Source organism: Gymnodraco acuticeps, unplaced genomic scaffold, assembly GCF_902827175.1.
Source record: "Gymnodraco acuticeps unplaced genomic scaffold, fGymAcu1.1, whole genome shotgun sequence".
In the NCBI taxonomy this organism is placed as follows: domain Eukaryota; kingdom Metazoa; phylum Chordata; class Actinopteri; order Perciformes; family Bathydraconidae; genus Gymnodraco; species Gymnodraco acuticeps.
This window is the reverse complement of record NW_022992351.1, coordinates 9,494,034-9,509,816: the sequence shown is the minus strand read 5'-3', so window position 1 is coordinate 9,509,816 and position 15,783 is coordinate 9,494,034. Positions and strand designations below refer to the sequence as shown.

Genomic DNA, 15,783 nt, shown 5'->3' with positions numbered 1-15,783 from the left:
TATAAAAAAGTGTACTCGTGTCAATAAAGTTTTTTTTAAAACACAACTGCTTCCGAGGTCGGTCTTATTTCTTAAGGTGGACTGAACCATGAGTGTGGAGTAACGTTGTATCTTTCATTTAAATGAACTGTAACCTTCACCCAGGTATGTAACACGTGAAGTAAAGTTTAATATTTATAGTTTTATAGATTTATAATGAGTTATAATGAGAGGTGATCAACGTGAATGCTCAGGTTCCACCTTAACACGCAGACACGTTGCTTCACCATGAGCAGAAACCTTTATATATACAGTCTATGGCAGAAACACTGAAACTCTTGTTAAGTTTCTCCATCGTTGTGTACAAACTGGATAAAACGCGGACTTTTTGTTGTTGTTCAGGAGTTGATCTGTCTCTGCCCCTGCCCCCGCCTCGACGTAAGCGTGACGTATGTGGTGCTTTTGCTCTGGCCGGACAAGTTTTTGGTGCTTGAAACGAACCGGATTCCGGAGCTAAGAGGCTGCTCCGCTGCGGTGTGAAGAGGAAAACCCGGTGCTTTTCAAGCTCCAGCTCCGAACCGGCCCTGAAACACCGTTGGTGTGAATGAGGTATTAGACATGTGAATTTCGGTTCCGCTTTTCGATGCCTGAGGAAATGTTTCTCGCCGCTCTCCGTAGCCTACTGTATGACTGCGGCGGGGTGGGAAATGTAGCGTTGTACCTACACTTCCTACAGCGTAACCTGAGACCACAGGGGCCTCATTTATAACGCCGTGCGTAGGATTCACGTGGGAAGGTTGCTTACGTAGTAGAAATCCAAAAAATAGGTACAGAAATGTTCCGACATTTTCCGATTCACCAAACATTGCGTACCGGCGAGGAAAGTGCGTATAGCACTTCCTACGCCGGTTTCCCTTTATAAATCACAATCGACTCGAAATGCGGTGCAGCTTTTGCGGGCTTCACGTAACGCCCATATTTGCCTATAAATAGTCAAAGAAACGCCCATTCATTCATTCATTCAGACTGACTTTATGAAGAAGATAGCAGGAAATGACGACATAACAGCTACAAAATACATCTCACACCGTGTCAGATTTAGGTTATTTTGGGGAGGTCGAGATACATCCTATTGTTTGGTGGATGCCGTTTGAACCAGAGTAGCAGCATGGAGGTCGGATCGTCACCAAAATAAATAAATAAGTGGTCCGAAAAAGGTTCATGACAAAAAAAATACACATAGCCTTCCTCAGGCAGTGCGTTTGTACCGGGGACAGGAGACACCCCCTTGATGAGAGACTGTAAGAAATGATCGGGGAATCCCTCCGGAGTAGAGTCATGACGACTGGATCTGAATTATGTTTTCGTATTTGGTGGTTTGTGTCCCAGCTGTCGATCAGCTGTGCGCAGCGTCTCCACTGCAGCAACTCTATATCCACCAGTTAAAGGAAATACAACTAATGTGTTATATTAGCTGTACAATTTACCACATATGGTGTTCTTAGTTTCCATACCTCCTGTGTTTTATGAGCGACTTATCAAGTCTTAGCAAACGGCATAAAACATGATTAAACATGGTAGTATATAAAACCATGCTCGTACAACCTATAGAAATGCAAAACCGCATCATTTATGAGAAAACATTTCATAACATTAACACAACATATTCGAGGTGGTTTTAAATAACATATTGTAGTGCCAGGAAAAGGGAGTCGGAGGCGGTGAATTAAGAACAGAGTTCCAATCTTTATTAGCCATTAATAACAGAGAGGTTATCGCATGAACTGCTCTGCTTGACGAGCTAGCAGGAATGCAAGCTAACGCTACAGGTGTTCCCACTAAAGGGTCCGTGTGGCAACACAATACGAGAGGTGAATTATGTCCAATAACGTGTCACCACACAAGCCCCCCCAGAATTCACGTGTAAACAAAATCCGTATGGCGGGGAGGAACAATCCGCCTGCCCCCACGAGACCTGCGCACCGTAGTCGGTACAGCGACCTCCGCCCGTGCGGCCCCTGACAGAGGAGGGGCCGGAACAACAGGTCCACACTCCCTGACAGGAATCAAAGCCGGGGGTCGGCCCCGTCTCGGCGGCCGAGCCAGCACCACCGGCCGGTCCACGTCCAAGTGAGCAGCCTTCACCCGGTCAACCGAGACGTGCTCAGCCTTACCGCCCATGTCAACCACCAGGTGTTTTTCACCGTGTTCCAAAACCCGGAAAGGTCCATCGTAAGGGGGCTGCAGGGGGCCTCTGTGTGCGTCGTGACGAATGAAGACGTGCCCAGCCGAGCGTAGCTCCGCGGGAACTTGAGACCCTGGCGCACCGTGCTGAGTAGTCGGGACTGGAGCGAAAGCCTCCGCCGCGTCACGCAGAAAAACTCGCTGGGCCGTGGCAGACCAGGGAGCTGATGCATTTGGGAGTAAATCCCCCGGAACTCTCAGCGGCTGACCGTAGACCATCTCCGCTGTAGAACACTGCAGATCTTCTTTAGGTGCGGTCCTCAGGCCCAGCATCACCCAGGGCAGCTTGTCGACAGTTACCCAGGTGAGGCACAGATGAGATCTGCCTCACCTCAGAATGCGTCACCCCACAGAAACTGGCTGGAAATCGGGCCCTAAGCGCATGCCTGCACCATCTCACTGTATGTCACCAATGTAATGTTTGTAGATCCCTTTATTACATTTATCCTCGCCATCCATAGTCTCTAAATAACTTATTTCACGTATATATGATATTTAGGCTCGCTGGTCTCATCATACAACGGCAATGAAAAAAGCACCAGGGGAGGCAGCCATAACCTCTGCCGCACTAAAGGGGGCGCAAGTGAGCCCACAGGTTCTTGTTGCTACTGTTATTCTACGCAGAGACGGAACGCAAACAACAAACTAGACTTTTGAAACTAGATGAAGATAAGGAGGACTTTTACAAAAAAGTAATAGAGATTGTTGTCCAGAAGGATAATATGGACTTAATCTTCAAGTCAAGGTAAGACCACAATTGTAATGCAAATGGAATCTTACTAAGAAAGAACAATCCAATATTTCAATTGTGGGGAGGCCTATCCTTTTGTTGAACGGTCTGTTTAAAATTAATCGAAGCATCAGACTAAAAAAGCTTTTGAAAATAACCGAATATTTCGATTAAGGTCAAAATATAATATTTGTAAATCTGACTCTGAAAGAGTCAGTGCCTCACCAGCCATGAACCTCACCGCACGTCACTGGTGCGTACGTATGGGTTTAGAGTTTGCGTGGAGGACCGCACGTTTTCCCGTCAAGTTAGTATTTTATAAATCGCAAACATTGCGTAGAAACTGGCGTACGCCATTTTTTGAGCGTATATCCCTTTATAAATGAGGCCCCAGGGCCGGCCCCGGCCCGTCGCACTGGCGTTATAGATGTTCGCCTAGGGCGCCAGATCTGTGGAGGCGCTGCTCTGACAGCTCTGGGAGAAAAAAAAAATGTTTTGACCGTTGGGGCTCATCCTAATTTTCGGCTTTGATGTAACAACATTCATAATTAAATGTAACACCCTTTTCATCCCGGTTACACTTTTAATTTGCCCTGTACGATGGGCGCTGTAAGTGATGAAAATGGGGGATGTTGGCTTATCTGGCACCCGCAGCTCACAGCCAAAGTGCGAGTGAGCGTGGGAGCGAGCGAGGGAGAAAGGGAGTGTGCACCGGTACCAGCGCTGTTGTTATTAGCATCTGGTGCTAGCTGCTCTAACGGAAGAAGAAGATGCTTCTACAATGATGTGGAGGGAGAGTCCTCTCCAGTCAGACTGAGGCTGATAACTACAGCTCAGTGAGGTAAAGGACTCTGAGTGTTTAGATAGTTCACTTTAGTCTAAGTTATCTCAGTGGGTCTCAAACGTTTTGATCACAATTTATGTAAACACATATTTCCAAGGCACTCCTTTATAATTATTGGGATAAAACAGGTTTGAAATCATTCCAATGTATACTATAGGACAGTAAACCAGACATATCGTTTTAAACTGGAGAGATAAAAAAATATGCATAAATAAAATAGTAAAATAAGATATGAATGAACAACAAAAATAAAATAAGTTACATGTATTTGTTATTGGCTATGGTAGGTTATTGGTTATGTTCACATACTTATTTAATTATTAAAATGTAAACCAATCTTTTTCATATGGGTGTTTAGAGTTGTACCTCCTAGATCTAGTCTCTAGTAATTCTGCTTAAAGTGCACCAGATTGAAGCATTTTACTTTAAAATGTTCAAACATTTCTTCCCGGTATGCCTGAGAAGGCAGATATGCTTGTTTTTCTCAACAAGAACTGTTTTTAAATGGGGGGTGGGTTTCCTTTAAAAGTTGCACTGTTGTAGCTTCAGTGGTTCTCAGGTTACAGTTACATAGCAGTGAATATAAACAGACTGATTAATGTGAATATTACTGTAAACTAACCTGTGTAAAAGTTTCTCGAATAAATGTAATTTTTTGGGTGGAAGAAGCAATTTATAATTTTTTTACCCTGCCCCTCAAAGAATCGGAATTGAGAACCGTTAAGAACCGGAATCGAAAAGTAGAATCAGAATCGGAATCAGAATCGTGGAAATTCAAACGATACCCAACCCTAATCATGTGTCTGTCTGTCAAATGTAAAATCTTCAAAAGATCTAGCGTTTTTATAACATCAGAGAAAGAAATTAGCCATAAATTCACCTACATTACAAAGAATTCCAGATTCTGAGAAATACAGGAGATTCAATTGCCAGGCATATCAACTTTTAATTTAATCATAGTATATTATGTAGTTAAAGTATAAGCTGAACTACCATGGCAACTATTTTTCATTCAAATATTTTGATTATTGAATTTCAACAGTCATACAAGATTAGCCTGCACAGATGCTTAACCATTATCTTAAATTGTGGTCACAGGAGAGACATTCCTCAAAATTAGGTTTGAAAGGCTCATCTTTGTGAGCCTGTCTGTGAAGTTGTAACATGAGGTCGGCAGTTAGTAGCTTCATGTTGTTCGCATGTGGACTCAGATGGTAATTAGATTCACTGTCGGGGTTCCTGGTGAGAGTGAGATACTTCAACAAGGTGTGGATGGTAGGAACGACAGACAATCAGTCAAACTGCTGTTGTTGTGTGACAAAAGTAGGAAGTAGGTGAGGAAGTACAGTAGTTATTATTGCAGGTAATGTAGCTGGAATATTTAAATGTTAACTGTAGCCAATCAGTCATCAGAAAAAAAATTGCAAACTATTTGTTTATTAATAATTTGAGTCGTTTTTAAAACAAAAGTGTCAGAAAATGAAGTTTTTAACATCTTAAATGTGGAGATGTGTTGCTTTTCTCAGTTTTGTATCACATTAAAAAGGGAATAACTTGGGTTTTGGACTGACAAAACAAGATGGGACGGACCCTGAACCTTTCACAATTTCCTGACACTATATGGAGCATAAGATGAGTCTAGAAAATAACAGATCAATTAGTTATGAATATAGATAATTGCGAGTTGCAGCCCTATTGTTGAGAATCATGATCTATAACACCAGAATATGAATTCATAATTACAAAGATTCCAACAGCTGTTGATCTCCCAATAACCGACCAAATGGGAAACAAGAAAGAGTCAATAGCCACTTTCACACCAAGTACTTTGCCGTACTTAGTTCCCAGCACTTAGTTCCCAGCATTAGTTCCAGACCCGGCGCCAGAACAAATCTACAGAGAGGGCATATGATTTTCATGGGAGGGCACACAAAACCGTCATGTGCCGCGGCCAGTGGCGGTGCCAGAGATTTTCTTTTGGGGGTGCTGTGGGGTAGCTTGACATTTCATAAACATCAAACATGTAGGGTTTCCCATTAAGGTACCGGGCGCTACAGTGGAATTTTCTCCTGCATCACTCCCCACACGCACATACACACACCCGCGACTGTTACTATAGCCGCTTTCACACCAAGTACTTTGCCTTACTTAGTGCCAGCACTTAGTACCCCCATGGAACTAAGTACAGATCGCGTTCACACCGGAATAATTTCGCTGAGGGAGGATTAGGCAAATGAAGCCGCTGACGTCAGTTCTTCTTCTTCTACTGCTTTGGGTTTACTGGCAGGCTGCAAACCACTTCACGGCGTATACTGCCACCCAAAGTCCCCGGCCGGAAGTCCCCGGAGTTGGGGACTGGCTTCAGTAGAAGCTGCTGGGACTCTTGTGTTGCCATAAGTTAGTCTCTCTCTGATGGTGTGCTAGGCTAATGCTAATAATGCTAATGCCAGCAAATAAAATGTCGGTTTCACAAAACTTTTCAGAGTTTTACGGGGCGTGGTTTGCAATTCGCCCAGTCAATCCGAAATTGGAACTTTTTTCTCCCCAGGAAAGTACCTGCTCTCTATCAGGGACTGAAAAGGGGGTAAAAAAAGTTCTCATGAACTAAGTTCTCTTTTTGGTGTGAACGCAAAATCCCAGGAACTATCGGAACTAAAAGGGAAAAGTACGGGGAAAAGTACTCCGGTGTGAAAGCGCCTAATGCATCATAATATGCACTACATGAAGATATAGTGACAGATAAACAGACATTAAGTTCTAATATGCCTGAAAAAAATGATGGGTAGGAAATGGAGAAGAGGGAGCTAGATAGGCCTAGTGTTATCCCAAAAAATATATAGTGAGATATTGAGAGGAAGCCGACACCATAAGAGCTTGTTGTTTTCATCGTCTGATTACTAACCAGGGGCCTGTACTACGAAGCTGGTTCAACCTAACCTGGATATGTTTGAGTTAGCCGGTTGGCCTAATCCAAAACATACGCGCTCTCGCTAAACGGTACTACGACGCGGGTTATCAAGTGGATCGCTCAAGCCAGCCGTGTCCTATCTAGTTAGGTGCGCGTTCACATGAAAGGGGTGGTATCTGGAGCATTCGACCAATCACAAACATGGACAAGCGTACTGACAGCGCAGCGTCATACTTCCTGAATGAAAAGTCAACTATAATATTAGACATATGAAGAAGTTAAACTTTAAACATCCATGACTTAAACACTTTATCCAGGATAAAAGCCACATAGCTGCACCTGCAAGGTGAATACAGCTGGTTAAATAAAAAGTGTTTGAATGCATACATTAACAGGTTTATGATATCACTGCCCCGTCTAAGACACGAGTGGATCTGACTTTAATTATATTTGTCTCGAGTGTTTCGTCAACTTAATGTGTTGCTTAAAATAATACTTCTGCATACAGTATGTGACACTGTGAGTGTTGCACGGCCAGATACGGCTCAGCTGACTTAGATCAGGAGATATATGATACATTATGAAGTGATATGCCGCGGACTGTACTTAATGTTACTCTGATCCGGTTACTTATGTTGTGGCAGATATTTAAGTAAGCTTTCTTAACGCTAATGTTATGATAGTCAGATTGCTCTGAAGATGGAGGTGATATTCTATTAATGTTCACGTTCACACAGTCGGTGATTTTTGCCGGCCGTCTTTCCTGCAACGGCAGCTTTTCTGTATTTCCTTTCTCCTGTAATATGACTTGATCGCTTTAAACTCCGCACACTGAGCTCTGATTGGTCAGCAGGCGGTGCTTTCACTGAGTTGAGCTCTTAGCCTGCAACCTAACCTGGTCCCGACCAGGTTAGCCGCTAAGCATAAGTTACCATGCAGATCTAGCCTGCTAAAAAGAGAACCAGCTTCGTAGGACCGGAAAGCCGGAGTTTTCCCTGAATTTAGCCGGCTAAGCGAAAATCCTGCTTGTAGTATACCCCCCAGGTGTTCCTCACAGCTGAAGCTACAGACACAAACACTCACCCCACTGACGGGCCTCCCATGAGGCTTTGGGGTGGTCCAATAAGGTAGCTCTGTTTCATGCTGTCCTATATAATCAGGCAGCAGAAAATGTGCACTGCACCTACTAATGATGCATCTGTCTTATCTTTGCAGCCCTTTGAATATAACTAACAGCTGAAAATACTTTATGCTAGCAAACTAGTAATCATTTAGGGCAACGACTAATGAGTATCTCTGTATGAAGATATACAAAAAAGTGAAAAACGTATTGAAATTGCTCATCTGTTCCCCAACAGCATTCCAAAATCATAGCTTTTTGATTAGCATTGGTTTGCAGCAAATGCTACCATTTGAGAAGATGGAACAGGGAATGTTGACGTTTTTTGTTTGATATGGCAAACTAATCAACACTTATCAGGTATAGATAATATAAAGCATTTATCCTGATTATTACGCTGGCTAGGATCACAAAAAGTAAGCCTATAGTGGAATATGTCATGATAATCAACCTGTGTCATTGTATTTTTTGAATATTGCAAGTGTATTTCATTAAGACAACCTTGCTTGTGTTTTACAAGAGCAGCAGGGGCCTATACTACGAAGCTGGTTCAACCTAACCTGGATATGTTTGAGTTAGCCGGTTGGCCTAATCCAAAACATACGCGCTCTCGCTAAACGGTACTACGACGCTGGTTATCAAGTGGATCGCTCAAGCCAGCCGTTTCCTATCTAGTTAGGTGCGCGTTCACATGAAAGGGGTGGTATTTGGAGCATTCGACCAATCACAAACATGGAGAAGCGTACTGACAGCGCAGCGTCATACTTCCTGAATGAAAAGTGAACTTTAATATTACATATGAAGAAGTTAAACTTTAAACATCCATGACTTAAACACTTTATCCAGGATAAAAGCCACATAGCTGCACCTGCAAGGTGAATACAGCTGGCAAAAGAACAAGTGTTTGAATGCGTACATTAACAGGTTTATGATATCACTGCCCCGTCTAAAACACGATCTGACTTTAATTACATTTGTCTCGAGTGTTTCGTCAACTTAATGTGTTGCTTAAAATAATACTTCTGCATACAGTATGTGACACTGTGAGTGTTGCACAGCCAGATACGGCTCAGCTGACTCAGATAAGGAGATATATGATACATTATGAAGTGATATGCCGCGGACTGTACTTAATGTTACTCTGATCCGGTTACTTATGTTGTGGCAGATATTTAAGTAATCTTTCTTAACGCTAATGTTATAATAGTCAGATTGCTCTGAAGATGGAGGTGATATTCTATTAATGTTCACGTTCACACAGTCGGTGATTTTTGCCGGCCGTCTTTCCTGCGACGGCAGCTTTTCTGTATTTCCTTTCTCCTGTAATATGACTTGATCGCTTTAAACTCCGCACACTGAGCTCTGATTGGTCAGCAGGCAGTGCTTTCACTGAGTTGAGCTCTTAGCCTGCAACCTAACCTGGTCCCGACCAGGTTAGCCGCTAAGCATAAGTTACCATGGAGATCTAGCCTGCTAAAAAGAGAACCAGCTTCGTAGGACCGGAAAGCCGGAGTTTTCCCTGAATTTAGCCGGCTAAGCGAAAATCCTGCTTCGCAGTATACCCCCCAGGTGTGGTTGAAATTAAGTAAATGCATCAACATCACCATACAAATGAATAGAAAACCTTTTACTGCTTGTGTGTTTAGAGCAAGAATCAGGATTCTCCAACACTGTTGCAGCGCTCCCTGAGAAAAGAAGAGGTGGTCCTCCTGATGAGGCGAGTGCTGTTGATCAATCACCCTCCACAATCAATCTCTGACAATTATTGTCTTGTCTGGTACCTGCCAGTTAGTGCTTAGAGACATGCTAATATAATTGATCCTTCCCCTAACCAATCACCCTTATTGGCTTGCTGGTGGATTCATATTACATTCCACTGCATGTGGACCTGTGGGAGCTGAGAGATGCCTTTAGTAACAACACCTGAGGCCTATCACTACGAAGCAGAATTTTCGCTTAGCCGGCTAACTTCAGGGAAAACTTGGGGTTTCCGGTCCTACGACGCCGGTTCTCTTTTTAGCGGGCTAGATCTCCATGGTAACTTATGCTGTGCGGCTAACCTGGGCGGTATACTACGAATCTAGTTCAACCTATCCTGGATATGTTTTAAGTTATCCGGTTGACTTAATCCAAAACAAAGCCGCTCTCGCTAAACTGTCCTACAACGCTGGCTATCAACTCGTTCGCTCAAGCCAGCCGTGTCCTATCTAGTTAGGTGCGCGTTCACATAAAAGGGGTGGTATCTGGAGCATTCGACCAATCACAAACATGGACAAGCGTACTGACAGCGCAGCGCGTCATACTTCCTGAATGAAAAGTCAACTATAATATTAGACATATGAAGAAGTTAAACTTTAAACATCCATGACTTAAACACTTTATCCAGGATAAAAGCCACATAGCTGCACCTGCAAGGTGAATACAGCTGGTAAAAGAACAAGTGTTTGAATGTACATTAACAGGTTTTTGATATCACTGCCCTGTCCAAGACACGAGTGGATCTGACTTTAATTACATTTGAGTCGAGTGTTTCGTCAACTTAATGTGTTGCTTAAAATAATACTTATGCATACAGTATGTGACACTGTGAGTGTTGCACAGCTAGATACGGCTCAGCTGACTCAGATAAGGAAATATATGATACATTATGATGTGATATGATGTGATATGAATGATAATGGGACACATCGACGTCTGCACTCACAGTGCTGCTGACTATAGGCTACGTAATGTTACTTCGATCCGGTTACTTATGTTGTGGCAGATATTTAATTAAGCTTTCTTAACATAGACTAATAGTATAATAGTTATAATAGTCAGATTGCTCTGAAGATGGGAGGTGACATTCTATTCATTTTCACGTTCACACAGTCGGTGATTTTGGCCGGCCGTCTTTCCTGCAACGGCAGTTTAAACTGTATTTCCTCCGCACACTGAGCTCTGATTGGTCAGCAGGCGTGGTGCTTTCGCTGAGTTGATCTCTTATCCTGGAACCTATCCTGCTTTGGAGCACAGACTAGGTTCCAGGATAAGTCACCATCGAGATCTAGACCGCTAAAAAGTGAACCAGCTTCGTAGTACCGGAAATCCCAGAAGTTATCTAGCTAAACGAAAATCCTGCTTCGTAGTATACCCCCCTGGTCCGGAGCAGGTTAGGTTGCAGGCTAAGAGATCTACACAGTGAAAGCACTGCCTGCTGACCAATCAGAGCTCAGTGTGCGGAGTTTAAAGCGATCAAGTCATATTACAGGAGAAAGGAAATTGCCGTTGTAGGAAAGACGGCCGGCAAAAATCACCGACATGTGTGAACGTGAACAAGAATATCACCTCCCATCTTCAGAGCAATCTGACTATTATAACATTAGCGTTAAGAAAGCTTAATTAAATATCTGCCACAACATAAGTAACCGGATCAAAGTAACAGTACAGTCCGCGGCATATCACATCATAATGTATCATATATGTCCTTATCCGAGTCAGCTGAGCCGTATCTAGCCGTGCAACACTCACAGTGTCACATACTGTATGCAGAAGTATTATTTTAAGCAACACAGTAAGTTGACGAAACACTCGAGTCAAATGTAATTAAAAGTCAGATCGTGTCTTAGACGGGGCAGTGATATCATAAACCTGTCAAACACTTGTTCTTTTACCAGCTGTATTCACCTTGCAGGTGCAACTAGGCCTATGTGGATTTTATCCTGGATAAAGTGTTTAAGTCATGGATGTTTAAAGTTTAACTTCTTCATATGTCTAATATTATAGTTGACTTTTCATTCAGGAAGTATGACGCGCTGCGCTGTCAGTACGCTTGTCCATGTTTGTGATTGGTCGAATGCTCCAAATACCACCCCTTTCATGTGAACGCGCACCTAACTAGATAGGACACGGCTGGCTTGAGCGATCCACAGTTTGATAACCCGCGTCGTAGTACCGTTTAACGAGAGCGCGTATGTTTTGGATTAGGCCAACCGGCTAACTCAAACATATCCAGGTTATGTTGAACCAGCTTCGTAGTACAGGCCTCTGTTGACATGCCATCCCACTGAGGGTAGCGATGATGTAGGGTTGGGCTGGTTGCTGAAGCATTGGGGTTTTTCAATTTGACAAAAATAATATGTTCCTCGACAAGTTATTTTAACTGTTTCATGTCTAAAAAAACATTCAAAACTGAAATTTGGAGGCGATAATGCATGTTTCCCAGAGTATTTTACTCTTCTCAGGATGGAAACAACCCTGAAACTAGACAATCACAGGATAGTTACTCCCTGTTATACAAATGTAAATATAACACCTTGTTAAATTAGCAGCAAGACAGATTTCTCTGCAGGCTGCAGCTGACAACCCCGAGGCTGATGGGTAAAATTACCGAGTCCTTTCCTCCATCATGTGAGCTGACAACAATGACTGGCAAAGTATGTTGAAAAGGCACTACCTGCAAAATACTACATCCACACATATTTTACTTGTTTACATCTTAAAAATTGCATGTGTTGATATTCCATATGATCCATGCCATGTTGAGGCTGCAAGGCTATGTTTTGCTCATGTGTTTCATGTGTCTGCGGGGTTGCATGCTCTCTAATCATAACATCATCATCCCTGTAGTGAGTAGCATTGGATGGAGTCCAAAGGCATTTCTACACTCTAGGAAGCAAATCATAGTGAACAAACTGAACTCAACTGACTTTATATTACACCATGCTCATGATAAATAGTTTTAGCATATAGGCCAAAAAGCAACATTACAATAAAATAGGCCGGTTAGGCCTTTTGTTTATGTTTGTCATTTGAAAAACCCATGGGACATTTAGTCACAATCATAGTTGACACTTAGTCGAATATATTGGACTTACCTTGAGGTAATCATTCTCAGATCTCAGTTCTTCTATTTCCCGTACAAACTCCTCATGCATGCCGTCCATAAACTCCTCTGTGAGGTCTGAGAAAGCCAGGGATGTGCTGGGGGGCACCCTGCTGTCAAACGAGGTGACCGAGCGCTCCTCGCCTGGGGATATGCTCCCTTCCCCTGTCTCCACGGCCAGGGAGAGCCGGTCCTTGTAGTCCCTCTCCGAGGAGAAGCAGGTGGTCCTGGCGGTGGCATGTTGGCTAGCTCTTTTTGCCAACACGCCATCCCTGAGCGGCTTGTCTCCGTCTAGCCCCCCGCCTCGGCTGCTTCTCGACTCGGCGTCGCTACTCACAGCGTCCGCTGAGAGCTTGTTTTCCTCGGAGGCGCAGTCCGAGAGCTCGGAGCTACTGTCGGTCGGGGAGAGCTTCCCGGTGGCACAGCCGGAGTCCTTAGATAAATCGTCGGAGCCTGTGCTGGCGTCCGAAACCTTACGCCGACCCCCGGTGCTTTTCACTGCGTTGGCCGTTTTAGACGAGGCTGAGGATGATTTGCCCGCCGGTTTGCTCTTATCCGCTTTACCTTCCTTTCCAGCGAGACTTCCCACGGGGCTGCGCCGGGAAATGCGGCTGCCCAGGTGAATGCCTCCCGGCTTGACGCTCAGAGTCGGGGTCCCAATCCCTCCGCGAATCTTGGTGAGCGACCAACCGGGTACATCCTTCGGTCTGGCCGGGGAGGGAGCCCGGTTTATCTTTTTCTTCTTGCCTGAAGGCTGAGCTGACACCGCCGCAGAGAGCTCCGCGGTTTCAGGCCGGTGGGTTGGCTGCTGCTGCCCGGGCACCGCGTGCTGAGTTTGCCCGCTGTCCGAGCCCTCCGCCCCGCCTCCACTGTCCATCTTCTGCCGGAGATGGAGCCTCCGTTCCTTGGCCGAGGCGAAGACGAGGTCAGCCGGAGAGGTATGGACATCAACTTCCTTTGTTTTTGTCATTCATTCCGTTTAGGCCGAAACAAATAAAAAAAAATTGAAACGAAACCTCCTATTTTGCGGAAACGGGAGGCAGAAGTTGGAGTTTGAATAAACAACTGCAGAGCACACAAAAGGAGGGGATCCTCGCTCCGTCCACAATGAGAGCTCAGAGCTCCTGTAGTGCAACAAGGCGAAGAAGCAGGAAGCGTAGTCCAAAAACTGCAGAAACGCAACATACAATCCCGGTTTCCACTGTGTGTAGTAGTAGACTTGTAAATATTTCCGCTTTGTTCTGATAGATCTTCCCCCCCACGTCAGGATATCTGTCCGGATGACATAAACTAGCCGGCCGGTTCCTGTTCAGAGTGTTGGTGAAAACAGAGAGGCAGTGTGGTGGATGGTCTACCCTCTCTCCCTCTTTCTCCGCCCAGATAACGGGATGGAGGAGAGAGAGAGGGAGAATCTAGTTTCTGCAGCTCTCTGTCGCCACCCTTGCAGGATATTAGAAGGGCAGACGAGCAGGGGAGCAGGGTTCACCATTGCTCACTATGCATTGCTTTAAACCCAAAGCTATGATGGTATGTTTTGCCATTGATGCATTCTGTTGTACTCTACATACACACAGAACAAATATTCAAATGTTATACAAGGAAAAGGTATCTCTTAAATATCTTTACCTGGAAAGATATGTGTAAGGGATAAGTAGAGTCTTAATAGCACGACAATAAATGTAAACAAACCACCCAAAAATGTATCTATTTTATAGACATGTTGAATTGAATCAGTACAAGTAAGAATATTTTTTATTTGGTATAGTTACTGTAAATAGAATTACATATCTTCAGCAAAAATCCAACCTAATGCGCTTATTCTTTAAAACACGAGGATATCCTAATGTGTCTGCAGTATGTCTGAACACCATACCCATCATGATTAATTCACATCCTTGTGGGATTCATCATTTGCACATGGTAACACATTACAGTAAGTCTCGAGTTACGTATGCGTGAGGATAGATGAGTGTGTGAATGTGTGTGACTGTGTGTTCATTTGATACAGGTAGAAGAATACACTAAAATAACAATGGTAACGTCATAACGTTAAGAAGGTATGTAGAAATACATGTATTAAAAGTATTAGACAAATTGAAATATTGACCTGATGGTGCAAATAAAATGCATTTCACTAAAATCCTTAAATGTCAATCTTACGGATATTTCATGGATTCATCCTCTGGGGACCATGAATGTTTGTATCAAATTCCATAGTTTTTTATTTAATAGTTTGAGAAATTCTAGTAAAAGCCTTAAATGTTCTACTGTATGTGTGAAACAAATAGATTATCACATTTTATAGTGCTGCTGCAATGAGTCCAAAAACTGTAAATTAGCATGTTAGAGCATTACCTTTTCTTAAAGTGTTTTTTATGTAAGATGAGTTAAGGAAGATTAAGTTAAAGGTGGTTACTTATAAGTGGCTTAATGAGGCTAGATATAGATTGTCACGGACATTTAATTACATTAACAGTCAGTCTTTAGCTTAGTGTTGGCAGCGTTAAATTCATTTCACTGTTTTGTGAGCTTTTTATTTTCAAAGCTGCATTAAACCTTCAAAAAAACATAAAAGTGGTGTTTTTGTTATCTTGCTGAACAAAATGCGTGTCATAAACAGATGGTTTTTTTCTATAATAATCCAAAATCTACAAAAGAAATCTTTTTTTGACGAGGACCCAAAAAAACTACAGTGCTGCATCCCTCTATTATTCCGCTTTATTTAGTGAAGTCTTGAAGTATACCTGATCATACTGTTCCCAAAATGTTACTCAACTATTCCCTTATACATCATTGTTCATATACAGAGCAAGCAGGAACCATTAAGTTAATGAGTAAAAATATGTTTCTGAAGTATTCTCCACAAGTGACAGGGACATTATGTCATCTCCAGCTATTAACAGATGGTTCCTTTCATTATTAAAGCTAAAAAGTAGAGTGGGACTTCCGCCTCTTCATCTATTCCCCATTTCTAATAATAACCATATTCATGTTCCTCTTCCCCAGATGCTGTTCTCTTCTAAATGACTGCATATATACATTCCTACACACAATTACATCTTAATATAACTTCCAACGGCAATACAGTAGCAGC

At 43.1% G+C, this 15,783-nt stretch overlaps 1 protein-coding gene across 2 annotated transcripts in view; it reads right to left on the bottom strand.

Annotated features, from left to right (window-relative positions):
• Positions 1-14,015, bottom strand: part of soga1 (suppressor of glucose, autophagy associated 1) — a 123,048-nt gene extending 109,033 nt beyond the window's left edge. For both annotated transcript variants that reach the window (XM_034209001.1, XM_034209002.1), the window contains exon 1: positions 12,682-14,015. In XM_034209001.1, the coding sequence (XP_034064892.1) occupies positions 12,682-13,659 (978 nt within the window). In that variant the 5' untranslated portion in view covers positions 13,660-14,015. The remainder of the gene's footprint in view (positions 1-12,681) is intronic.
• Positions 14,016-15,783: the final 1,768 nt, after the last annotated feature.